This window comes from Trachinotus anak, unplaced genomic scaffold (assembly GCF_046630095.1).
Source record: "Trachinotus anak isolate AG129_WGS33_773 ecotype Australia unplaced genomic scaffold, CSIRO_AGI_Tana_v1 ptg000032l, whole genome shotgun sequence".
Lineage (NCBI taxonomy): Eukaryota > Metazoa > Chordata > Actinopteri > Carangiformes > Carangidae > Trachinotus > Trachinotus anak.
Window position 1 is genome coordinate 6350584 of NW_027273883.1, and position 26241 is coordinate 6376824.

At 38.3% G+C, this 26241-nt stretch overlaps 2 protein-coding genes across 2 annotated transcripts; both read left to right on the forward strand.

The window, feature by feature from the left end:
* The first annotated feature begins 726 nt into the window (after window positions 1-726).
* LOC139613480 (apolipoprotein M-like) lies at window positions 727-5523 on the forward strand. Its single transcript, XM_071470156.1, has 7 exons — window positions 727-906; window positions 1325-1464; window positions 2581-2651; window positions 4245-4379; window positions 5101-5199; window positions 5287-5314; window positions 5432-5523. Exons 1-6 carry the CDS (start codon window positions 793-795, stop codon window positions 5298-5300), a joined length of 573 nt encoding a protein of 190 aa, XP_071326257.1. The 5' UTR covers window positions 727-792; the 3' UTR covers window positions 5301-5314; window positions 5432-5523.
* A 1237-nt stretch (window positions 5524-6760) lies between these two features.
* lta (lymphotoxin alpha (TNF superfamily, member 1)) lies at window positions 6761-20449 on the forward strand. The gene is made up of 5 exons (XM_071470049.1): window positions 6761-16611; window positions 17325-17367; window positions 17497-17526; window positions 17678-17707; window positions 19742-20449. The coding sequence occupies exons 1-5, from the start codon at window positions 16489-16491 to the stop codon at window positions 20086-20088; spliced, it is 573 nt and encodes a 190-aa protein (XP_071326150.1). The 5' UTR covers window positions 6761-16488; the 3' UTR covers window positions 20089-20449.
* Window positions 20450-26241: the final 5792 nt, after the last annotated feature.

The following is a 26241-nucleotide window of genomic DNA, read 5'->3' on the forward strand; positions in this document are numbered from 1 at the left end:
GATTAAAATAAACATTTAAGTTAAAAGTGCAAATAATTGATTGGTTTCAGGTTCTCTAATGTGAATATTTGTTGCTTTTATTGGTCTTCTGTATGATATTTTTGTGTTTTGGACAAACCAAGCAGTCTGAGTAAGCCAGCTTGGGTTGTGTAAAAGTGTGATAGACACGATTTAAAAAAGACTGGTCGATGAACTGAGAAAAAAAAATCAACAGACTGTGTCGTCTGAGTCTTTTCCCCAAAACCCGAGAAAGAAGCACTGGCGTAGGTTGATAAAAGTACAGTTCTTCAGACACGTAGTTAATCATTCCCAGTCGATGTTTGTTGACAGAGTGTGTGGGCCAGACCGAACTCAAACAAATCAGCAATGCCCCGTTGATTTTTAAGGCTTTCTGAGAGTACCTGAGGTTTTAACTTGTTCGTTTACAAAGGCTTTCTAAAATGAACTGCTTTGTTTAAGTAATTGAAAAACCACCACCTCCTACATGAGACAGTGACTCAGTTAGCGAGCTTTGAGTTTCTCCTTAAAGCAGATTCTGGAACATGAGTAAAGCTCGGTGTGTGGAAGAATGATTCATTTACTATAAACGTCTTTATCCTAAATCTGAATGAGGGACGCAGACATCCCATGCTGAACCCATCAATCACGCATCTCCGGTTAAGATCGGGGGTATTGCAGCTGTGCAGGTTAATGATTTACTGACACCCACAGTGATTGAAACATCAGTGTCCTTGGGATTCACAGGCATTTTGTTCAGCTTTATGATTAAGTACTGACTCTAAGGCTGCAGTCATGTTTGATGAAATACTGCCCTGTTTTCTCTATGTATATAGCTTTTTGTATCAGATCATCGCTCCTTGTTCACTTCCCGAGCAGTTATCTACCAACACTGTCAACCGTCAGCAGGTGAGAAACAAGATTACATGTAGATTTTCCTGTAACAGCTGATAGCAACAATGTACACAACGGTGTATTATGATGGACTCAAAACATTTTATTATTTCTGTCTCTCGCGCTTTGTTTTGGGCGATTTTCCAGGCAAAATGAATTTTAAGACAACTCTCATTTCAAGCACATTCATTTTATTGTTACCCCGGCATGACATTTTAGTCTCACAACAGTTTCACACTCTCTGCAGGCACAGGGGTGTTTACCAAGATAATTATTAGACGCCACCGCACAGACGCACTTTTCACTCCCTCTATTCTTTCCTTCACTTGCTTTTGCGCTAGTTGTGGGCTTATATCTTAAAATAGGTTCTGTCTCAAAGTCGTGCCAGCCACCCCACACTTTTATTCCACCTCTGTGTCTGTGTGTGTTGTAGTATCTGGGGAAATGGTACTTTAAAGCAGCAGTCAGTCAAAGAGAGGCTGACATCCAGAAATTCAAAGTGCTGGACAACATGGTGTTCAGCATTGAGGAGAGAGCCAATAACACACTGCTGCTGATCGGACATACCCGAATGTGAGCACAGACACACACAAACACGCACACACTACCTTACAGGGAACAAATCCCAACACCTAAAAGTCCAAGAAAGAGGAAATCAAAGTAAAAGGAAGCATTGTTTATCATGTAGGTCACAATGGGAACGATTCTCCAAAACTAGTAGGAGATGTAGCAAGAATATTATGATCTCTCTTGAATTGAGACTTTAACATGATATTCATGGTGATAAGTGATCTGATATGCACCTCTTAGTTAATTACATAGAAGTTAGTAGTAAGGCAATAAAATCTTCTGTCCTTTGCAGAGGTAGTTCGCTTTCATTCAGTACATTTTCTGTGATTATTTGAACACACAATATGTTTAAGTCTGGACTCATTCATAATATCCAGTGGTGGAAGTACACATATCCTTTACTCAGGTAGAAGTACCAACACAATAAAAATACTCCTCTACAAGTAAAAGTCCTGCATTTGAAATCCTACTTTAGAAAAAAATACACAAGTATTGCCAGCTAAATGCACTTAATGTATAAAAAGGAACAGTTCTGCAGAACATTGGGCCCTGTGACTAATATACTAATGTATTATTATGTATTTCATTATTAGATCAGTATCAGCGTGTAAGCAGTATTTTACTGTTGTGACTGGTGGACCTAGTTTTAACTGCTCTATATACAGTTAGGTAGTTTAGTCCTGTGATTCCCAACCTAGCGGACGGGGCCCCTCCAAGGGGGGAAATCTCTCTTTAGTGAAACAGCTGACATCTGAACTGCATTTCCCTCTGAATTATAGGGAAGTAGCATAAAAATGAAATACTCCAATAAAGTAAAAATTGTACCTAAGGACAGTAACTGAGTAAAATACTTCGATACATTCCACCACTGACTATATTAATTAGTTTTAATAAGATAACCCGCATGTGTTTGAAACTGGTTTTACAGCATGAGAGATGACAGAAACAAGAAAACCCAGGATTATTAATAGGGACCAGAATTAGGGAAGTGACATTCAGAAAGTTAAAAAGGTGTGAATAATGTTTCAAAAATGAAAGTCTTTATGGTGTCTTTACCACAAAGATTCAGTTATAAAACTATCAAGCTCAATGAATGTCTCTATTTTTACTATTTTTTAGGGGAGATATATGCATGAATGAGACCTGGACCTATCATGTACATCCAGGAAGGGATGATTTGGAACTGGAGGGTAACTAGAGTACAATCTGCAGTCTCTCTCTCACACTCTCTCTCACACACACACACACACACACACACACACACACACACACACACACACACACACACACACACACACAGGGGATCTGTAGATAATAGTTTCTGAAGGTCAAAGCAGTTCATCTTTTAACTGGGAATTTTGTGACAGTGTTTAAATGAAAAAACAGATTCATGCCAAAATATTACAGGGATTCAATGACTTGCAGAGAATTTTATTCTTAGTACATTTGGAAAAACCCTGAGCATATCTGTTAGGGCTTGTACTTTTGTCTGGATTGGACCCCAGAGCAGATTCAGACTCAGATAAGCAGATCAAGGAAATAGGAAGGTTTATTGTCAGAACTCGGCAGCTCTGAGTGGTGTGGCAGGGAATGGCTGTGGAATGTGGAGACTCAGGGAGAGTCGAGGTTGCGGGAGCAGGATGGGCCTAACAGCAGGAGCAGGTAGAAGCACTGGAGCAGGAAACTCTAGATCGAGGAATGATGGGCTGCCAGTGCTGCACCATGCCCCTGCTGTGAGGAAACACAAGAACACGGGGGAGGACACAGACGAAAGACACACAAGGAAACACTAGGGAAAAAACGCCAGCCAGGCTGTAACAATATCTGCATATCTGTATGCAAGTCAGTTCAAGTCAATTTTATTTATACAGACAATATAACAAATTAGGCATGGGATTTGTACAACATGCAACACTCGCTGCCCTTTTTACTTTTAGGTGGGTTTACAGCTTTAAAGACGTAGGCCAATGTATAAATTCAGTTCACAAAAACATTCAATCAGTGTAGTTCCACACTTGTCAAGTCTAATTCTTTCATTCCTTTTCTTCTATATTTATGTCATTTCATGTAGAACAAAGAGGAGGGCTTCCTGTTTAAAGTCACCAATCCTTTTCTTCACAGAGACTGAACAAACAGCTTTAACATGCCAGGGCTTATTTCCAAAATGTACTGCTGTTTCATTTCTTCAGAACATGCAGTTTAAAGTACCAGATCACAACTGTAAATTTCTCACATGAACCAAGGTAAAAAGTGACACTTACCAAAAATGAACCGTTACATTAAAAGACACAGCAAGACATCATGATTTGTTGTAAAGTTCACTTAATTGAAAGGTTTTTTGAATTTTAGTGTCCTACATCAGGTCACATTATAATGCAACATATACAAGTAACATTTTCTGTTATGACTCTCTCACTCCTCCATAAAAAATATACCTGAAAATACAATTTGAACAGAATTTGACCTTTGTTAAACAAAACCATGGGGTAAAAATGAGCTGCATGGGTCCCTACTTAACCCCGTATTCTTTACACTCTCTACACAATGTGTACAGTTTTTCTATTTGGAATCTAACCGGGCCGACATTTGCTGTGTGGTGATTTTATTAAACACGTAGGAATACGCAGCATGTAAAAATGAAATAATGTAGGTTATTTCATTTTCCACCGGTTGAGGCCTTAACAGCACATTGTGCTTTTGTGGTGCATATGTCCACTTTGTCCTGTGTCACTTACTGGACAGTACTGATGCTGCCTTGCCGGTGTCTTGTGGATTTTAAATAGGAAAGCCAAAACGGAGGAACCTGCTCTGGAGCGGCAAGTGGGCCAACTGTGCCAACTGCTTCATTTTACAGGAAGTGGAACCACCGCTAAAGGAAACAGACACTGTGGACTCCCTCAACAGATTCATGCTGTACAGTAAGCCATCTTAAAGGAATAGTTCACCCCAAAATAACATTAATTTCAGCCTTTGTAACATGAGAAGTTACGTTCAATATCCATAAAATATGGGCAAACAGCTCAAGCTTCATCGTGGTTTGGTTAGTTATCTAACTTACTGCCTGTAGTTTGGTCAGCTATCAAACTGATTAGCTGTAATTTAGTCAGTTATCTCTCTTATTAGCTGTATTTTGGTCAGCTATCTCTCATTAGCTGTTACTAACCGATTAGCTGTGGTTTAGTCAGTTCTAGCCGATTACTATCTTACTTATTAGCTGTAGTTTGACCAGTTATCTAACCGATTAGCTGTGGGCTAGTTGAGTTAGTTGTTGCTCTTATTAGCTGTAGTTTGGTCAGTTATCTAAATGATTAGCTGTAGGCTAGTTAAATCAGTTATCACCCTTATTATCTGTAGTTTGGTCAGTTATCTTATTAGCTGTCATTTGATTGGTTATCTCTCTTCTCAGCTGTGGTTTGGTCAGTCATCTCTTATTAACTGTGGTTTGGTCATTTATCTTTCTTATTAGCTGTAATTTGATCAGCTTTCTCTCTTATTAGCTGTGGTATGGTCAGTTAGTTGGGTTAGTTGGGTCATTTAAGTACACACTCCATGTGATTGTTGTAAATGTTCGAAATCAAAATGTTTCCTGTGCCTACACCTTAAACAAACTTTTATTTGGTCAATTATTTTACACGGTAGCCCGGCAGCAGGATGTGGACTCTGAGGTGGTGACAACATTTCTGAGAAATTCAGCTTGTCATGGAATGTCGGCAAGTGTCATACTACCACAAACGAAAGGTTTGCCATTTACACAATTTCCAAGATGATGCCTCTGAATCTCAATTTTTTTTTTCTTAAATCTAAAAATCATGCTTGCATTTACAGAGTTTTGCACCTAAATAATAACACTAAGGTAGGCACAAACATTAAATTTTACCACTACAATTGCCATTTAATAATCTTTCAAACCTACCTTGCTCTGTCTTTGCTGATTGAAATTACAGTCCAGTCTCTCCACAATTTCTTACAGGATGTTGCTTTGGCCTTGGACCTGGGATGACAATACATTTATTTCTTGTTTTCCCAGTGAAGCAGTGAAATAAATAAAGCAAAACTACAGGAGGTGTTATGGAAGTGTGTTGTTTTATTCAGAGACAAACAGTGAGTACAAGCAGTTTCTTTTTTAAATATCAGAGAATACTAAGAAAATATTAGATGATGTAACTGTGGGATTATCCACCCATTATCCCTGTCAATCTCAGTACAAAGAGCCACAAGCACAACAGCTTATGTTGAGTAAAGAAAAACATCTTTGTGGGTGAGGATCCATCCATATTCACCCAGGAAAAACCAGGGGATTTCCCATGATGCCACTGAGCAGAAATACCTGTTCGCATAACTTGAATGACGGTTCATTCATGAACAATTCTGAACTGGCTTTATGCCAATTACGCAATCTGTTTTATTCAGTTTGCTGTATATTAATATCAAATCTTCAAAGAAAATATTTTTTAAAAACTGAAAGTGGTGGGGCAAAAAAATATTGGTCCATGAGGACTCGATTAAAGTAATGTTAATGTTATTCATACATGTTCATAAAAGTTTTGTTATTAACACCCAGTTTCTCAGCAATTTTCTCTGGAAAAATTTCTCTCCTGCACAGGAAGTGACAGGTGTTCTGTTTCTAATACAAGCAACAAGTTTACTCAGAATAAGCAAAGAGAAAATTAAGAGACCATGAATATGTTTGTGTTTAAGTGCTTGTTATCACAGCAACTAATTTTCCAGTCACTTCCACCCTCTTTGTACCTTACCAAACAAAACACAGCGTGATTTTGGAATGATGACACAATCCAACCAGACGACATTTTTTCAAACAAGTATCTAGTAAACAAAACACTTATTTGTGAGATAGGCTGAGGTGGTGAAAATGCTTTGGGTGAGGAAAACAAAATCCACACAGTAGCAGACCAAATGACAAACCAGAAAACAGAAGCTGAATTTCCCTCTTCAGCTTTGTCAGGCTGGTTTCCCTTTATTATTCCCTTTACGTCTGTATGGTTAACAGGCATCAGTGTGCCATCTAATCCTTATTATAACTACTGTGTAGTTTGGTAGAAGTACCAGTACCACAATATAAAAATACTATATTACAAGTAAATTTTCAAGATTCTAATTAAGTAAAATACAGAAGTATTATCACCAAGATGTACTTCAATCATATACAACAATATAAGATTGATAATACTAATGCAGCATGTGGAAGCAGCATTTCGCTGTTGTAGCCAAGGGCATACGTTTGGTTTCAACATTGGAAGAGACAAAGCAGTCCCACCCCCCCACCCCCCCCCCCCCACCCCCCCTCCAAAACAAAGAGGACCTTTTAATACTGTCAAGTGAATGGTTTATTAACATACATGATCTGTATTCACATTTAAATAAAAATTATACAAATCAAAGACTAAAGGAAAGTAAACGTCAGGAAATTTCTTGTTAACAAAAAAGACGTGAACATTTTTATATTCAGTAGTCCCACCAGTGTTGCAGTTCCCCTTTTCTCCTTGATTTCATATTTACAACTAGCTCAACCTTGACCAGCAGTACAGCGGTAAAATGCTGCTAACCCATTATGAACAATCCAATAATATAAGGCATTTTGTACAAAGTAAAAAATGTGTTGGCATGGACAAAATAAGGTTATGAGTGCTGCAGTTCAGACGATAGAGGAAAGGGAGTCACCTGAAAAACATTTTATCTCGTGCTAGAGGTCTGGACTGATTGCACTGATAACTTACCGCACAGTGATCTACCTTCGCCTCCTCCATATCTGCCAGGAAGTGCGACATATGTACATTACGCAAGCCTCTTAAGCTCTTTCAGCCAATCAAATGCTAGCATACTTAAATCGGTCGTCCTGGAGACACAGCCTCTGGGAGCGCACATCAGAATTACCAAAACAAAGTTAGTGCAAATGAGTTCACTCAAATATTGGTAGGGACATATCCCTACTGTCCATATATAAACCAAAGCCCATGGTTGTAGCTGCTTTGTGGAGTGTGGAGTGTGGAGCTAATTTTAACTAGACCCCATGATTTCCCATGATGCCATTGAACAGAATTACCTGTTCACAAAGCCTGAATGAGTGTTCATTCATGAACAATTCTGTACCAGCTTTACACTAATTACACACAGATTTATTCAGTTTGCTGGAGTTTAATTGCAAATCTTCAAAGACAAACATTTTTTAAAAACGTGAAAGTGACGGGAAAAATGTGATGCATTCTGCCAAGAAAAATACTGGTTCATTAAGACTCGATTAAAGTAATGCTAAGGATCAGATTCGTATGTTATTTGTACAGACAACCAACCAACCACTTTCTGGTTGACTTTCCCCGTAAAAATTTCTTTCCTGCACAACCAACCAACCACTTTCTGGTTGACTTTCCCCGTAAAAATTTCTTTCCTGCACAGGAAGTGGCAGGTGTTTCGTTTTTAGCACAAGCAACAAGTTTACTCAGAATAAACAGAGGGAAAATTATTTGAGCGGCAATATGCTTAATGCTTGTTTTCACAGCAACTAATATTCCCGTCACTTCCACCTTCTTTGAACCTTTGCTCCGGGTCAAACAAACACAGCGTGATTGTGGAATTCATGTTCTGCTTGGCTCAGTGTGAGACAGCAATGACGATGCAGCCCAACCATGCAACATTTTTCAAACATGTATCTAGTAAACAAAACACGGTCACTTAGTAACACTTGAAATGAGGTGAGATAAGCTGAGGCGGTGAAAATGCTTTGGGAGAGGAAAACAAAATCCACACAGTAGCAGAACAAATGACAAAACAGAAAACAGAAGTTGAATTTCCCTCTTCAGCGTTGTCAGGCTGGTTTCCCTTTATTGGTCTCTGCATGGTTAACGGACAACCCACTGTAAATGTAAAAGGTAAATGTTCAAGATCGTAATTAAGTAAAAGAAGTATTATCACCATGTACTTCAATTATCAAAAGCAAAGTGCTAACAATATAGACAATTGGCCCTCATGAGCAATGTCATATACTAATGCAGCAATGTGGAAGCAGCATTTTGCAGTTGAAGCTGCTTTGAAGTGGAGCTAATTTTAACCATTCAAGTGGTTCCCTCCACTGGATATAGGTCATGAGATACATAAATGACGGAGGAGCAAATAAATGCAATTTTGCTTCACAAAATTGTGCTTTCTTGTTTTAGGCCTTTTCTCTTTCCAGTGCTTTTCTAAAACATTTCTGATTGGAGAGGGTAAAATGTATGTATGGGTGAGTGTCGGTAGCAAATGGGTAAAATACTTGCCCGTGTAAATAATTAAGGATATACATTTGTCTTACATGGCTATATAGACAAGATTTGATTACAAGAAGTCAAAGCCCAGATTTCTCGTATTTACACCACGGCATGTGAAAATATATCATAAATGTAAATATAGATAAAAACAACACAGTTCGCGTTTGTTCTTGTTTTTGCAGTGCTGATTCAAAATGAAGCAAAAAAATGTAATCCTCATGTTTGTAATATCGGCCAATAAATCTCCATCATTGATATATCAGTCAATATTTGTTTAATATAAATAAACCACATTGGCAGTTTGAGGTCAATTAGATACACCGTCACTATAAGAAGTGTGTCCACAATAGAGCAAACCTGTGCCAGCAATACCTCGGTGTCTGAGACCACAAAAAGCAGAACTGTAAGCCTTTTGTACAAATAAACTGGTTATTCATCAGTGCTGTGACACCTAACAGAGTGACATAATGTTCTCACTAGTCAGAGTTGAACTTCAATATGATAAAAAACCTAACACTAAAGTGCAACTTGGTTTTTGAGGGCACACAGTTCCTTTCCTGGAGACCACACTGACCTTACATATTCATTTTATGCTATCTTAAAGGTTAATACACTCAGATCTTAGTGTGACCTCGGTCTTTTTTCACTGACCTCCCGCACCTAGTGGGAAATTATGTGGTAGCATTTGATTAGAAGAACTCTACTGGTGTTTTCATCAAACACTTTACAATTACAGGTAAGATGCACAAGTTGCAACAGTGAAAAACAGTTTGTTCTTGTTTTGAGTGGGGACAGCACCCAACAGCCCACATCCAGCCCATTTATCTTTCATGTCGCGCATGTAGGTGTACATTGTGTGTTTGTTTGTCTCTCTGCGCTTGATTGAAATAATGTGGGAGAAAGTTGGTGACATTTACATAATCCAGGAGAACACATACTGGTTATTTGGGGTTGCCCCTTGGAGCATGAAACCAAAAGCAGTAAAGTGAAATGGAAATGGATCCTCTCACTCACTCGTCTCTGGCTCAGCCTTCATTTTTTTAAAAACCAACTTTCAGTTTTCACACCACGATTTCTCATCCTCATGCCTAGATTTAGGCTACATTTAGAGTCTCACCTTAGTTACTCCTGACTTGTTACTGCATTACAACTGCCTTCAGGATCTGGGTAAAGGTAAAAGTAGGGCAGCTCCTTCAGTGCAGCTTTACCCACTTCAAAAGGACAGGTTCTTATGGGTCATTAAAGGCCCTCTCTTCTTGAAATTATGTTTATGCATTTAATTATGTTTGTATAATTATGTTTTACTGAAAAACATAATCAAGGAGGAGACACCAAAGTCACCAGACTACTGACTGTGGTTAAATTTGGGCATCAAAATAAGTTTTATTAAAAGCTGTGTTTTGGTTAAATGTTAATAAACACATTCTGTTTCAAGTCACATTTTCTGTAGTTTAAAGGTGCTATTCGTAAGTTTTGCTACATAGCCAATGTTAGCATCAGTCGTTTACTTACTAGTGTAAAAGAAATGTTGTTAGTTCAGCATCAAACTTCAGTCCTTTATTGGCCAAGAGCTGTTACCAGCAGTGGAAAGCCAATGTTAACTCTTGTCTCATTCGCGTCATTAGCACGCTAACCAGCTAGCCCATCTCATTACTATCCGATAGTGACTCACTGTAGCCCACCATCAGCAGATGTACCTCTACTCAGAGGGCGTATTATAACCTATTAAATTACATGAAACCACTTTTGGCTGCAGAGAGAACGTACAAATAGCCCCTTTAAATAAATGCGGTGATTGCAGATAACAAATTAAAAATGTCACATTTTACTCACACGTTCAGTATCAACATGTATAGGATGTACCAGATACATTATTAACAACATTTCTTCATTATGTTAATAGAAAATATAATCCATTCAGCATTATGTTTCCTTCAAAACATACATACTGTTGCTGTTGTGTAATTTGTAGTGGATAAATATGTGAAGGACAAAAAACGCTGTTGGGTATTCCCCCTACTATCCCTCCACTGCGGCTCAACAAGGAATCACTTCCCAGTGAAACACAACAAGGGAATTTCATTCTACAAAAACTTTATTTTTGGACAATGCCCATTTATTCGATTAACTTAGACTGTTGAAATCTCATATTCTCCTTGCAAAGACCTAAGCCTGTGGATTTTGTCCCCATCACTTACACTGAAAGCTGAAGGAGTCTCACCACAGCGATTATAAACAGGAGGAATGATTACAGCGATCAATACTGTGCCCATGTTCAATATGGGCAACGGACTCTATAAGACAGACTATTTTAAACCTATCTTTTAAGGACTGTCACAACAGCTGGAAAACAGAGCTCTAACTGCAAATGTAATAAACCACTTAACTTAAGTAACTAGAAAATATGTGTAATTACCATCAATGAAATTATGTCAAATATCCTGATTATCTGCAAAATAAATCTTCACAAAGACAAGTCTGTCACTGTCTTATCACACAAGCATTGCATTACTTAATAGATGGGTTTTGGCATATACTCTGGAATTATAACTGCTGGTAAGAAACTAAGTGATCATAAAAGTCACAACAAAACTAGACAGTCAAAAAAAATTGATCTGAAATTTATGTGAGGGAATTTTACAGTTGGTTCTAAGAAGATGCTGATATTACAACTCTTACTCACACTCTCAGTTTAAAATAACTATTGAAAAAAATCCCACACCTTTTTTTTTTATAAATATGACTAAATCAATTACACCACAAACCCAGAAATTACAGTCTTGAGTCTTCTTGGGTATGATGCAAAAAGCTTTGCACACCTCAATTTGTGCATTTTCTGCCATTCTTCTCTGCAGATCCTCTCAAGCTCTGTCGGGTTGGTTGGGGACATTTTAAGGTCTGTCCAGATATGCACTTTTATCATAGTGCAGTGGAGACTGACAGGAAAGGGGGTAGAGAGAGAGGAATGACGGTCAGGAGTCGAACCGGCGACTGCCTGCTAAGAGCGTCTTGCGCTCACATGGTACGCGTCCTAACCACTCGACTACTGGGCCACCCCAGAGATGTTTGATTGGGTTCAAGAGTCAGGGCTCTGGCTGGACCACTCAAGGATATTCACTGTTGTTCCGGATTCACTCCGGCCTTGTCTTAGCTGTGTGAGGGTCATTGTCCAGTTGGGAGGTTAACTTTCAACCTAGTCTGAGGTCCTGAGCACTCTCGAGCCGGTTTTCACTGAGGATATCTCCGTACTTTGCTCAGCTTTCCCTCAATCTTGACCTGTCTACCTGTCCCTGCCACTGAAAACACCCCCACAGGATAATGTCGCTACCACCATGCTTCACCACTGGGATGGTATTGGGTAAGCAATGAGTGGTGCTTGATTTCGTCCAAACATGACACTAACAATCAAGGTCAAACAGGTCTATCTTGGTTTCAACAGACCAGAGAATCTTGTTTCTCACAGTTCTTTGGGCACTTTCCTGCAAACTCCAAGCAGCTTTCATACGTTTTTCATTGAGGATGCAGTGATGATGTTGTCCTTCTGGAAGTTTCTCCATATGGGATCTCTGGACCATCAAGTTCTTGGTCACTTCACTTCCCAAGGCCCTTCTCCCCCGATTGCTCAGTTTGTCTTGGCAGCCACCTCCAGGAAGAGTAGTGTTTTGTGGTGCTGTCCGTACGTATAGCGAAAATTATTATACCCTATATAGTGGAGTCATAGTGTCCCACAATGCATCATGGAAAGTAGTGTACCGCCAATGGTCACTAACCAAGCAATATATACTAATATGCATTGCAATCGCAGTGAAAGGCTGAAAAACGGCGCATAGAAAATTACCCAAGTAGTGTCCGAAAATGTTTTTCAATTTTACTGATGAGCTCACCATATAGTCCTCTACATAGACCTCCTGGACAGCGAGTAGGGGGGAGTGAATGAGTGAGTGAATTCTTCCATTAAAGGATTATGGAGGGCACTGTGCTCTTGGGAACCTTCAATGCAGCAGAATATTTTTTGTAGCCTCTCTCAGATCTGTGCCTCGACACAGTCCTGTCTCTGCACTCTGCTAACACCTTCCTCCTCATGGCGGGGCTTTTGCTCTAATATGCATCGCCAACTGTCAGACTTTATGTAGACAAGTCAGTGTCTTTGCAATTTATGTCCAATAAATTGAATTTACTCACAGGTAGTCTCCTTTCCAGGTGTTGAAACATCTCAAAGGTGATAAAGAGAAATGATGAATATCAAGTGTCATAGTAAAGGTACTGAATTCTGTTAGTGTTATGTTTAAGTTTTTTAGATTTTCAAAAATTCTGTATTTACTTTGTCATCATGGGGAAATGATTGAAGAATGATGATGGGAAAATGAATTTAAATGATTTCAGCATAAGGCTGAAACATAACAAAATACTTTCTGAATACTGTGTGGTGAATCTTACTCATACTGTCCTCTTAGTGGTTGAAAACGAGCTTTAAAACTATGCCATGCCAGCGATACCAACACTTTTTCTACCTAACGAGATCAAATCAATTGAAAGAAAGAAAGAAAGTTTCAAATAGCAGCAGATAAACTTGCATGCAGTTCGTTTCATTATCGATTTGTCAAACAAAGAAAAGAAAGGAAGGAAGGAAGCAGGTGAAGACGACCTGAATGTGATTTTCAAAGAATCAACGCCAAACGTATTTAAATATATCAATCTGAGATATGTTTTAGTTCATGAAGCTGGAAATGATTCTTCTGGAGGTCTCTTAACCCTTCACACTTCAAATCTTCTACCATTATAAACACGTGTTTGGCTGTTATTGTATATATTGAGTCTTCCATTCAAAAAAAAACAACAAAAATAAAACGTGGCAAATCTCACTCAGACTACCCTCTTAGTAATTTATAAGAGACTTTAAAAAGTATCCATGCCAGTGATGGTACCACTCGACTGAATAAGAAACCTCCTTAAATCAACTCATCAAAAAACAGGAAGGAAGCAAGTGACTGAACTAAACCTTAATGTGATTTTCAACGAAACAACCCAACATGTATTTAATCAACAAAATTAACGGTTGGTTCAAGCTCTTCACGTAGCTGAAAATTACTCTAATTCTATAGTTCTTAACCCTTCAAACCTTTACATCTACTACAAATGTTCAGCTGTTATTGTACATAACATTGTACAGTCTTACATTTAGAAAATAACTTTGGAGAGAGACAAAATGAGGCAGCAGCATTTCGAAAGGGATGCCATAACGTGCTGCGTGACACCAAAAAAAAAAAAGGTACTATATTTCTCTCATCACACAACAGGTCAACTCAGATGAAATGGCGTAGCGTGAAGAAAAAGTCCCTGTCGTATTTGTTTAGGTGTTAAACTCTCACAGTGACCTATAAACGTGGGAAATCACAAACCACCCACAACAGCCGTACGACAAACATATTTCTTTTCGTGTCACTGAAATGCCACAATTTTCATATCTCATTTAAAATCAAAATAATTTGTTGTCTAATTTTTCTTCCTCTTGCTCTCATTTTAGGGAAATTGAGGGCAGCCATTTGTTTGGAATTAAAGTTATACTATATGAAACTGCATTATGGTTTCATTAATCGGATAAAAGTTTCACACCTGTCTATATGTGGCGCTTCTCAGTTTCGTTCCACATGCAATACACTCTGTTGTCCACAAGTGGAGCCACCCACACCACAGCCTCCTTCTTCCTCTCTCTCTAACCACAACTCCCTTTACAGAGGAAAAAAAAAACCTTCTCATCTTTATTACAAGCCCGTGTCAAAGGGGAAACCCTGTCAACCTGACATGTCTCTCACAGAGAAGCAGCAGATGAATTTGGACACTGAGAGTGCAACACAGACTGGGTAAGTTAAGACTTGAGTGAATGAATTTGGTTCCTTTCTTAACTTAGTTTTTCTTAATGAGAATTTCTGTACTTAATACTATACTTTCTTATGTTTTCATTCAGTCCTGTGTGGTTAAGGTCATTGCTGCTGAGAGTAAAATGTTGTGATGCTCAAAGCCCAAGGCAGGGGATTTAGGATGGGATTTAAAAAAGAAATTCCTATGGGTTAATGTCCAGGAGAAATAATGATACATTATACAACTGTACAAAACACATGATGATATATTGAGTTTGTAGAAACATACGTCTTTGAGCATCAAATTTACCCAGTCAGCGATCAAAATCAAATGTACCATCCATTTAAGATTTAATAAGACTTTTTGGGATATTGTTTGGATTTATTCACTGACTGGTATTTTGAGTAATTAACCTAGAAGTGCTTAACTTTCATTGGGCACAAATTAGGCTGTGATTTAGAATCAGATACTTGATGAATTCAGTAAATGCAGATACTTGAAAGATGCTGCAGTCCAGTATGATCAAAGATGCCTACTTTAAATGAGAATTAATTTATATTTTATTTGCCCCCTCTGCAGACCCAAGAGATATAGTGTTGGTCAGAAAATACACATCTCAAAAAGCACATTTGTTAATGATACACTCATTGATTGACTCACTGCTAATCCTTTCACTGTTTAACTTATGCTGTACCATCTGAAATGTGTTATGCCCGCTGCTTATCATACATCATACAGACTGGAATGTAAAGCAGAGCAGTATACAAGGTATGGTCCTGGAAATTACCCCTAGACCATCTTCACATTCTTGTTTGGTTTGCAGCCAGTTCCTGGTCCCTGGTTTTCTATTAGTGACTGGTTAGTTTCAGTCTATGTCACAGCAAACAAACAACCAAACCACAAAGTGTACATTGGCATGTGCAGGGTCAAAAAAAACTCCCACTGAGGTAAAATCCCAGAGAAGCAGTAGCAAGGTGGTTATGAACTTAGGTTACATGTATCCATGATACAACATGTGCAATGCACCCACCCACTTACATACAGTTAGCCTTATGCATTTTTGTGTGTGTAGACTGGACTGATTGTACTTCTTGTGTCAAACTCTTGCATAAAAAGACTTATTTCATATTTCATATTATTTCATATTATCATTCCTCTGAGTCATGATAACATTTTATTTCTCAAATAGAGACAAAAATGTCATTGTACCTCTAGATTTCATTAGGACAAACAACAAGAGCAGACAGGTTTTCCTGTCTGTTCTCCTACGTGTTTAAATACTGCGATTAAACTGGGGATTTCTTTCCAACCTGCCTGACTGCTTGTGCCTGTTGCCCAAACAGCAGTGGTGGAAAAAGTATCCAGATCCTTTACTTCAGCCGAAGCACCAGTTTTCCAGTAATACAATGTAAAAATACTTCATTACAAGTAAAAGTATAAAATTCAGGTACAAAAGTATCATCAGCAAAATATACTAAAAGTATCAAAATAAATGTAGAAAGAAAGATACAGAAATAATGATATATAGTTTTAGTGATATAGTGATATATAGTTTTAACTACTTTATAAACAGTTTGGTAGTTTAGTCCTGTGGGTCTTAAACTAGGGGTCACAACCCTCCAAAGGATCACAAGTAATCTAATATTTGCTTTTTTGAGAAATATTGGATAAATTAATAATTTGGATAGTTTAATAAATGTACTTTGCTTTCCACCACTGTCAAAGCTGCATGAGTCATTAGAAATGAAAAAGGTGGGTACAGTGTGATCATAACCGATAGTTATAATGCTCAAAACTACAAAAGATGAGGACCAGGTTACAAAAAAGGTCAAACTGAGGTATTATATGATCTCAAACAACTGACAAAACCAATGTGTGTGTGTCTGTGTGTGTTTGTGTGTTTGACAGAATGGAGGGTCAGTCGAGGTCCTCTCATAAGCACCTGCTGCTGCAGGTCTGGTGTGGTCTCCTCACTGTGGCCATGGTGGTTATGGCTTCCTTTCTCACTTCAATCAAATCAAAATCAGCGGAGGTAAGTAAACCTGCTACACTCTCACATTCACTGCTCAGGTGGCTCCTTTAAGTGCCGTCTGTTACCTGCTCCACTGTTTTGGTTTAAGACGTTAGCCTCTGTTATTTCTCATGCAGCTGCCACACAAGTGCTCTGTGCTATCGCGAAGAAGCTCCAGTCTTATCCCTGCCTTTTATTTTAACAAGATTTTCTTCACAAGTAAAGTTTGTTGCTGAGCATCAAGACTCCCAAGCAGTGCCTGCAGGTGGCAGCAACGTCATGACTGACAGGATGTAGCTGCTGTGTGAGAGCCTCTTGTGCAATAAGGATACTCACAGGATAGAAAAACAGAACACGAGTACAATACAGTGCAACTCAAAACAAACATCAGCACAAACTACGACTCTCTATGACTCTTTAACACACACAATTACTCTATAAGCATCACAAATTAGAATCAGTGGTGATTCTAGACTGTGGGGGGCCCGAGGCAAAGAAGTTCATCCATGCCCTGAGCGTTTGACTGGTTGCCTCTCCTGACAGTGTGTCTCAGTGCAAATTTTCCCTAAGTTTCAGAAAGTTGATATGTTGGAGGTGAACTGGTTTTCACTGGAGGGACATATGTAATTGCGACTGTAGCTGCAGTCAGAGAGAAAACAGAGAAACTGGGATGATGACGATGGTTCTGGTGGCACTGCAGATGATGATGATAGTTTGTTTTCTACTGTTTCTAGTACGCAGTTCCAACGCCGAAGCCAGACACCATCAGTTCAACAAGTATGTGAACTACATGTCAAATTTGACTGTTTACGTGAAATGCTTTTTAAAGAGCCTATGTGCATTTTTGTGAAAAACACGTCACATTTACATGAATGGAGATGTATTAACTTTTTTTTTTTTTTGTAGGCAACGCTTTTGCTCCTTTAATGTCAGTAGGTGAGTTACAATGCACTTTTTTATTGCCAATATCTCAAGCGTTTGTAAAATTTACTTCAAATTGAAAGAAGGAAAGCCAACAAAGTTAAATGGACTGTGAACATTTCCACTGTTGTTCCATCAGCAAATAAACTTCTAAATTGCTTTTCAGGATCTTTTTCATACATCCAGCTAGTCAAGTGTAAGTACACTTCCTCCTCTGATGAAAATGTATTTGCATCACTTCTTCTTTTGTGGTAAATTGATGTGATTGTATTGTTATGAGCTTCCAAAGAAATCATATTGTTATATATTTTAGTTTTAGTTAACTGTGTCTAAGTTACAATGCTGTATTGTTAGTAGCTTTTTATTAGCATTATTAGCTTTTATTAGCAACAAGCTGAAATATTTCCAATGTCAGCAGAAAAAATTTCAGCTTTCTAAGACATCGACCGTCAGTGTCAGGTTTTGGATTCAAAGAGCACGGACGAGTTTCTAGAGTTGCTTTCTATAAACTGAGATGCCAATTTGTTGCCCAGAGAAGTTTTAACTGACCAAAATGCAAGATGTGTTTTGAGGGCGGAGCCTGATTTGGACTTTTTTTTTTTTTTTTGCTGACTTCTTTTGCTTTCATTACGCCTGCACTGCATAAAAGCCAAATGCATAGAGCAACAAGTTCAGACAAGTTCTCTGGGAACCGCTGAAAGTCATTCTGAGAAACGTAGGAAGTGTCTGAACGACACAGATGCAGACATAGTGGGGTGAGGGGACGTGGGTGCAGCAACAAGTAAATAACAACAAAATAACTCCTATATAAATCCCCCAGTTCATACATTTAAACTGAGAAATGAAACAAATCTCATTGGGTTCATTCAGGGCCCTGTCAAGCTTCATTATTAAGCTTAAACACCCTGAAAACCTATTTTCTCAATCTTATTCTTGCTACGAATCACAGGGAGTTACACGAACACACAATCTTTCTGCCCAAGTTAGAACAATTTTTCTTTTTTCTTTTTTTTTCTTATCTTTCCCATGGTTTAAAGTGTATACCTTTGTGGACTATTGTTGAGCTTTAACTGAGTTTGACCGTCAATCTCTAGATGTTTTTAATCTACATTTAACTTTAATTGCTGCTAAAATACAAACATTTGAAACCAAGTTTTTAGAGGCTTTAAACTCTAATTGTTGACACAGTACATGGTTGCACCACTTTCTCATCATGAGCAGGGAAGTATACAGTACATTTCTCCATGCACACACACTCAGTCTCGAGAGAGACATTATAGCACTGTCGTTTCCAGTAGCACGCGCTCTGTACCTCCCACCACTCTGTCTTTTCCTGTGTGAAGTGGGTTCCATAAACCACAACAAACCTGAAGCTGAGCTATAATGTGAGCTGCGCCGACTTCATGTATAATTACTGCCCACAGGAACAAATGCAATCACTTTGTCGGGAGACGCTTAGTCTAAAATGAGCTCTTAAGTGGAAAATGAACTTTAGCTTTGTTTAACTAATGTCTTTCTTCAACTTGTGATTATAGTTTTTGGTATGAATGTTTCATAGAGCCGAATGTTTTCTTAGTTTTCTTGGGCTCAAAATGACAAAAATCGGACATGACAGTTTTTATTTACTATTACTAAAGACCTCTTTTCATAGAAAAGAATAATGTGTAAAACTAAAAAATTAATAGTTTAAATACAAATGCATACAATAAAAAAAAAAATTATTAGGCCAAAGGCACAACAGACAAACCATTGCTCACAATCATTTTCATACACTTATCAAACCGCCCCCATCGATCAGAGTAAACTTTGTCCACAACTGTTAGTGAATAAATATCGTTTTGCTAAATTATCAATGCCAATATTATTAGTATCACCCTGTATTCACCTAAATATTTACTTTATTTTACTGTACTTTAATTGTAAATGTCTAAAAAGCAAAAGAAAAAAATCACATACAATGCAATAAGTTTAGATTTATTATACTGATGACAGAAAATGAAAATACCTTTACTATTAATGGATTAATGGACATTTCTATTGATCAGCAGAGGTACTGATTTACATTATTCTGTTCAGTCAACCGTCTAAAAGTTAACTAAATCAAAAAATATTTAATTACTATAAAATTAACCCCAGAATTCTTCTGTGTCACTGTCTGAAGTTTCATGGGTGAGTTGAGGATGTCTTTGTATCTGAGTGACTAAAGAAACGTTTGTCTGATCTCCTCCAGCTCTGAATCACTCTTGGGAAGAATCACCTCGATGTGACATGTGTTCCCTCCACCTGCAAGATGACTCCATCCTCTGCAAGAAGACAGGCTTCTACTTCATCTACGCCCAAGTCACCTTCACCAAATACCCAAGTAAAACACAGACCAAATCGGTGATTTTGAAAAGACTCCCAACGTTTGGTAAAAGTACGAAGAAACTGGTTGAGGGGACCTTCCCAAACACAACTACAGGCTCTGTGTGGGTGGCCAAGATTGTCAAGCTCAACGATGGAGAGAAAATCAGTTTAGATGTCACAGGTGAATTTCTGAACGACAGCACATTCTGGGGTGCCTATCAGCTCCGTTAGCACTTCAGGTCTCCAGAATTTATACAAAACAAGAATAAATGTTGGTTGGACTGGTAGTATGTTATTAGTATGTACATATTAGAATGTTTAAAAAAAAACCTGTTCATCACCTGTATTTGCACCAGTATTTTGGGCCAGATATTCAACTCTGACCATTTTAAAGTGAAAAAATCTCAAAAATCTCTGCAGGGCGGTAAAGCCTTTTGATCATTTTGTGGCCAACATGGAACACTAAAATGCTAAAAAAAAAAAAAAAAAAAAAAAAAGCTCCATAAGGCAAAGTGCAGATGGTTTTTACTGATCGAAACGTTTTGATCTTCACATCCTCTTGACTTTGGACAAAAAGTTCTTGGCAAATCAACATACTGTTTTAATTCAGCCTTAGTAGAGTCTCTGCCTGCTGGTTCTGAGTTTTTACATTATGTGCCGTTTGGTGGTTAAGTAAATTTTTAAGCTAACTGCATGCAAATGAATGTAAACTGTGAAAGAGTGCCGCAGGGATGACATTTTTTTGAAGGCCAATCCAAATGTTAGCATCACACTAGTTCCCGCGACAAATTGCCGATAGGACTTGATTTTTATCACATGGGCTTTTGGATTATTGAATTAAGTAAGCTCGGTGACAAACAAAAGTTGATGATACTTACACATTTTGTTCAGTTGGATCGTCTTCACACATGAACACCACTTTTCTGATTTTTGAAGCCAACATATAATCACCGGAAGTAAAAAGCTAATCTAATCTGTTTAGCTATAACAAAGAAACTCTACACAGTCTTTTTCTTCCCTTTCTTTCTCCACCGTCTCTGGCTATAAACAAACTACACTTGACTTCGGCGTCACCACTACTAAATTTCCAACTTGTAGTTTGATTTAGAACGTTAGTAACGGTGACAGCAAAAGCACAAGCGTGATGACGTTTAACGTCATCAACAACCTCTCCTGTGTCATTTAGCCACTTGCTAGCAACCATCCTTTTTTTGAGAGACTTAAAAGCTTAAAAAAATCATGACTGGAATATTTATTGACATATTTTATGTTGCTTGAGCTTAGACCTTGTTTCAGTAATCTAACCAAAAACCCAGAGACTCCGGGATGAGGGAACAGGAAGTGCTAAATTGCTAATGAATGTCCGGGTTTCAGGACTTATTCCTGCGGCACTCTACTGCTGTGTCTCAATTCGCGTACCTCCACACTCACACTAACTGTTTTGAGTGCCTAAGTGTTCACATTGACAAGTATGGTTACACGCAGTGCACTATAAGTACCCAGATGGTGCACTAACAATGGTCAAAAAATTGAGCGTTAAACGATGGACACTTCTCACCGAAGAAGGAGGACACATCGTCAGAGATGACTGCGGCCTAATTTCCGTGTTGCATGAGACCCACAGGAAGTGAGAAAGCAGCCAGCAGGTGGGCGACAATCGCGGTCATCTGTTGCGACCGGCCTTTCTGATGAGTGCTCAGCAGCAGTGTTTGATTTGGGACAACACTACCCTGTTCAAATTGACGCACTACAGCAGTGAGTATACTGTGCACACAGTGTACTACATGTGAGGATACAGAGTGAAGTATCTGATTTGAGACACAGCATATGTACTTTTTTAATTTATGAAATGTGATATTATATTGCAATGGTTTGATTTCCGGGGGGGGAATTGGGGGAGTAAAAAAAATGTACTATTTCAAAGCCACTGACTCAATTTATTGACTTCTGACTTGCACTGTGATCTTCCAGCTGACCACACAGTGGCACCACCGTCCTGTCTTACATGAGCACTGTATCCAGTCTGTCACCCACTCACCATCATTGTCACAGATCACATTACAAAGCTTGGTAACACACTGATCAATTAAAAATATATATAACCACAGTCATTCCACTGATAACTGAGAAACCTCAACAGTGTCATTTAATAAACAGCCTTGCCAACACACAACGTGGTGCTACTGGCCTGAGGCTAATACCGTGCACACGTAACCGATGTAATACAGTCTGCAGTTATGTTGAGCTAGGAGTCGTGTTGAAACGGCAGGACCAACACATGCAAAACAGGAAGCCACATACTTGCTGCAACATCAGCCACACTGCTTCCCCTTTACACACATCCACAGACCTAAACTCAAAACACTCTCTTCTCACACTCACACTTGAAGGCAGTGTGGTTCCTTCACATAACATGAGCTCACATCATTCTTACACTCAATGTTGAGTGCATGTTGCCAGTCATAGATAATGTTAATGTGCACTGTTCTGTCCGTATGTCTGATTTTAGCACTGGGGTCCTTCAATTATAAACTAATTAAGTTGTTGCTGCATGAAATGAACCACAGCATTTTCTTGTATATTTAGTGGATTGGAACCAACACGATTGTGATTCATTTGCTGGAGTGAACAAGAGAAATCAATCCAGCAAACATTAAGACTCTACTTTGAAAGTTCATAAGCCCTGCAGAAGCCAATTTAAGAGCTATTTAAATTCTTTTTATGCAAGTAAATTGGAAAAATGCTCAAACATATTTGTACTTCGAAACACGGGGAAGTTTTAATTGAACAAGATTTATGTCACTGATAAAAGAGAAAGTATATCCACTAGGGGGCAGATCTTCCTTGTCAACCTTCGCACAATGTATCCAAAAAACATAGTGATATTTAAAAATAGTATATTATTGATGATGTTGAAATCACAACATTGTAGGTTAGGTAACTTCTGAGGTCCTGCGCAGCCAACTTGCTCAAGCAACACAGGACATGCGAAGTAGCATTGATTCACATGGAAATGTGTCATTAGATCAAGTACAAGAATGACCTAATAGTCATTGATGTAGTCTCTGTGAGGCTGTACACGCCAATGTTTAATGATGATGTTTAATATATTCACCAACTTAGTATGTTAACATTTGCTAATCAGCAGTAACTCAAAGTACATCTGGGATTGATGGGATTGATATGATAAACTTTTTATTTCATTAAAAAAAAAAATGCCGGCCATCTTTGGTTTGTGACAAATAATCACATAATCTCTAATAATCTCTTAATCTAGGTATTTTTACAATTACGGCCACTTTTACTCTTTTTCCCAAAACCTCCTTACTAAGTTTAAGTGTTAAAAGTCACAATATTTTCAATAAAGCTTTTATATGCCAACAGTTTTATCTTACAGCAAAACACTCCAACTTTAATGGTCGTCTATCCAAGAGCTGTCAAAACCTGTAGCTGAAAACCACAAATCAGCCTCATGGTGGTTTTACACATATAATCAGGGGATCACCAAAGACATGAGGATTCATCCTCGAGGACCCATGAGAGATTTTTAACCAACCGACCTTACCGTCTATAAAGCCACATCACTAAGTGGCTAAATCAAGGTATTCCCCAGGCTATAACACTAACCCAGTCCTAAATTCTAACCCTACTGACTCTCCAGTCTGTTCCCACTCCAAAATGTCTTCACTCTCCTGGCTTGAAACTCAAACTGATCCTCACAAAGACAGAAGTACGGGAGTACACAAATACACCCCCACACCAGCACGCACCCACATGCAGCAATGAAGCCATTACACTTCATTTTCTGTAAAAGTGATTCATCCACTTTGCCTGACACACTTTATAAATAGCATTGACTGAACATTTCCTTTGTTTAAGGCCTGCAGCTGCCCTTCACCTTATCAGTATTCACACGACCTGGGTGCAAGTGGGGCCTCTTAAAATCAGGATTTAGAGAAGTCAGGCAGCATGACATCACCTCTAACAGGTATCTTGGCTGCTGACTTCCTCATACATTCAACACTTGATCCTTTGTTCTCTCGTGTCTTTGTAGTTATATAGATATGTCATTTCTATTGCCTTAAATAGTCCAAAGAATTAAACATTAAAAGACAAAACAGGACATGAGGAGATAAGTTAAGGCACTCCCCGTGGCAATGTGGGGGAGATAAGCATTAAGAAACCAGTAAAGTAATGGCATGTGATGGTATAAGATAAAACATTTCTTCAGTTAATTCCTCGTTGTCTTCAGCGTTCAGCAGCACTTACTGGTGGAGGGAAATCCATTTCATTTCATTAAATTTTGTAAAGCATTATGCTTAACATGCCAGCCATCTTTGGTGTGTAAAAAATTATCACATTATCTCTAATAGTCTCTTTTTCCAGGCATTTCTTTAGCAATTACAGCCACTCTACCTTCACTCTCGATTTACTCTCAGTGTCTCCTTCCCAAGTTGAAGTGTTAAAAGCCACAATATTTTCAGTTAAGCTTTCATGTGCCAACACTATTGTCTTACAGCCAAACAAAATATACTTTTAAGAAGATGCAAATGTTGAGGAAGACATACTGAGATCTCTTACGTAAGTAAAAGTACCAATACATTACTATTAAACATAGTATACTTCTGTTCAAAGTAGATGCACAGAAGCATAAATAACAAAATACTTCAATTTTCAAGAGTAAAAGTACTCATTGGTGCCCTTGTCTTGCTATCCTTATTATATAATAACTTCGTATATTATGAAAGTACTGATAAATGAATGTATAAGCAGCATTTTAATGTTGCAGCTGGTCAAGGTGGAGGTCATTTTAAATGCTCTACATACTAGTGGGGAGTTTGATTTATAACAACACACCATATTTTATAAGCTCATTATGTTTTCTATGTAAAATTATGTACTTCAGTACCGCGTGTGTGTCTTTTTAAAATTGTAACTCAATTTTAATTTACAGTGTTTGCACTAAAACCTAAAGAGCCATTACTTTAATACTTTATGTAAAGGCATGTGAAAGTCTTTTTTAGATAGACAGAGTACAGGAATTACAGGGAAAGTTACAGTGTTACAGCAGCCAAGTCACATTATCACAAAAAAAGAGACAAGAAACAAATACAATTACAATGTCAGATAATGTACAAACAACTAAAACAGACTCAAGTTTCAGTTCATATATGTCACTCACACTTCCTGCTTCATACACGACACCATTAGACGATATTAGCTCTTTTCGGTGTTTTTATGAAATGTAATACAAAAAAGGGGGAAAACGTCTACCATCGCTTCCTCTGTCTTGTCAGTGATGATCAGTCACCTGACGTTAAGTCATGTTGATGTACTGTGGATGTACTTCCCATATTCCAGTGTGTTTTTTCTGTATGTATTTTTGCTTTGTGTAACGGTAGCTTTAGTCACATGTGGGTGCTCATGTTGAATCCATTGTTCATCATGTGATAGCGTTAACTTGTCTGAGAGCAAATACGAGCAGCTGCACTTGTGGCATCTTTGCATGATGCTGTCGGTGCTGAGTTCCCAGTGTGATGAAAGAAGAAGAAATGTGGATAAAGTTACGCTCCTTAAATGACCGCCTCATTTGCAAAACTGAAATCAACAAAAAAAAAGGTCAAAGTGTGAAAGCAAAAAGGGCAACAAGTGTAGAGGGGATTGAGTGACAAACACGCCTTTGATGAAATGATGAAATGCAGGAACTGATGACCTAAAGATTAGAGAAGTGGACCCAGGACTCAAATGTGAAAATCCGGTTCCACAGCAAATGGGAAACCTGAAAACAATGCTGTCTGTCTCCCTCTAAAAAAATTCTGTTGTTCTTATCAAGCCACTTCACCTCCTTCCAATTTCTGCTAAAAGGCCAGCGGTAGATATGAAACTGAGTTTGCAGCTCTGCAAGTCCTCAAAGGTTAAAGAAAGCCAACGCTACTGTCACAGTACTGTATGTCATATTAATCACCGCTCTTACTCATAGTGACTCCATCTGACCAAATTCTGATTGAAACCGTCCCACACAGCATGCATAGATTTTGTCTGCAGTGATCCTGAAGCTGCTCTTATCAATATTTTATATCAATCATGACTGGGGTCGAAAGGTCGATTGTAACGTCTGACACAGAGAATTATCACACGTTCCCTTAGCTCTACAAGGCACTTCTTTAATTTTCTTTCTTTATTTTGTTTAATAACACTTTAAAACACAACACACAATTTACAGTGTCATTTTGTTTCATTTTGTCGTACCAATCAGGCACCAATTACCAGTTGGAAAATATGACAGTGGGGAAAAAGGGAGTAACAACTGGGAATTTTAGAGGAAATGATAAATTATTTGTATATGTTTGACCTGCTCCATAAACAACTGATAAATCCCTCATT

What these genes read in the sequence shown, in the direction of transcription:
- LOC139613480 (XM_071470156.1), top strand. Translation starts at nt 793, where the DNA reads ATGTTTGATGAAATACTGCCCTGTTTTCTCTATGTATATAGCTTTTTG. An exon ending in ACACTGTCAACCGTCAGCAG is followed by an intron (nt 907 to 1,324) that starts GTGAGAAACAAG and finishes TGTGTGTTGTAG; the next exon opens with TATCTGGGGAAATGGTACTT. An exon ending in CAACAGATTCATGCTGTACA is followed by an intron (nt 4,380 to 5,100) that starts GTAAGCCATCTT and finishes TTTACACGGTAG; the next exon opens with CCCGGCAGCAGGATGTGGAC.
- lta (XM_071470049.1), top strand. Translation starts at nt 16,489, where the DNA reads ATGGAGGGTCAGTCGAGGTCCTCTCATAAGCACCTGCTGCTGCAGGTC. An exon ending in AGACACCATCAGTTCAACAA is followed by an intron (nt 17,368 to 17,496) that starts GTATGTGAACTA and finishes TTTTTTTTGTAG; the next exon opens with GCAACGCTTTTGCTCCTTTA. An exon ending in ATACATCCAGCTAGTCAAGT is followed by an intron (nt 17,708 to 19,741) that starts GTAAGTACACTT and finishes GATCTCCTCCAG; the next exon opens with CTCTGAATCACTCTTGGGAA.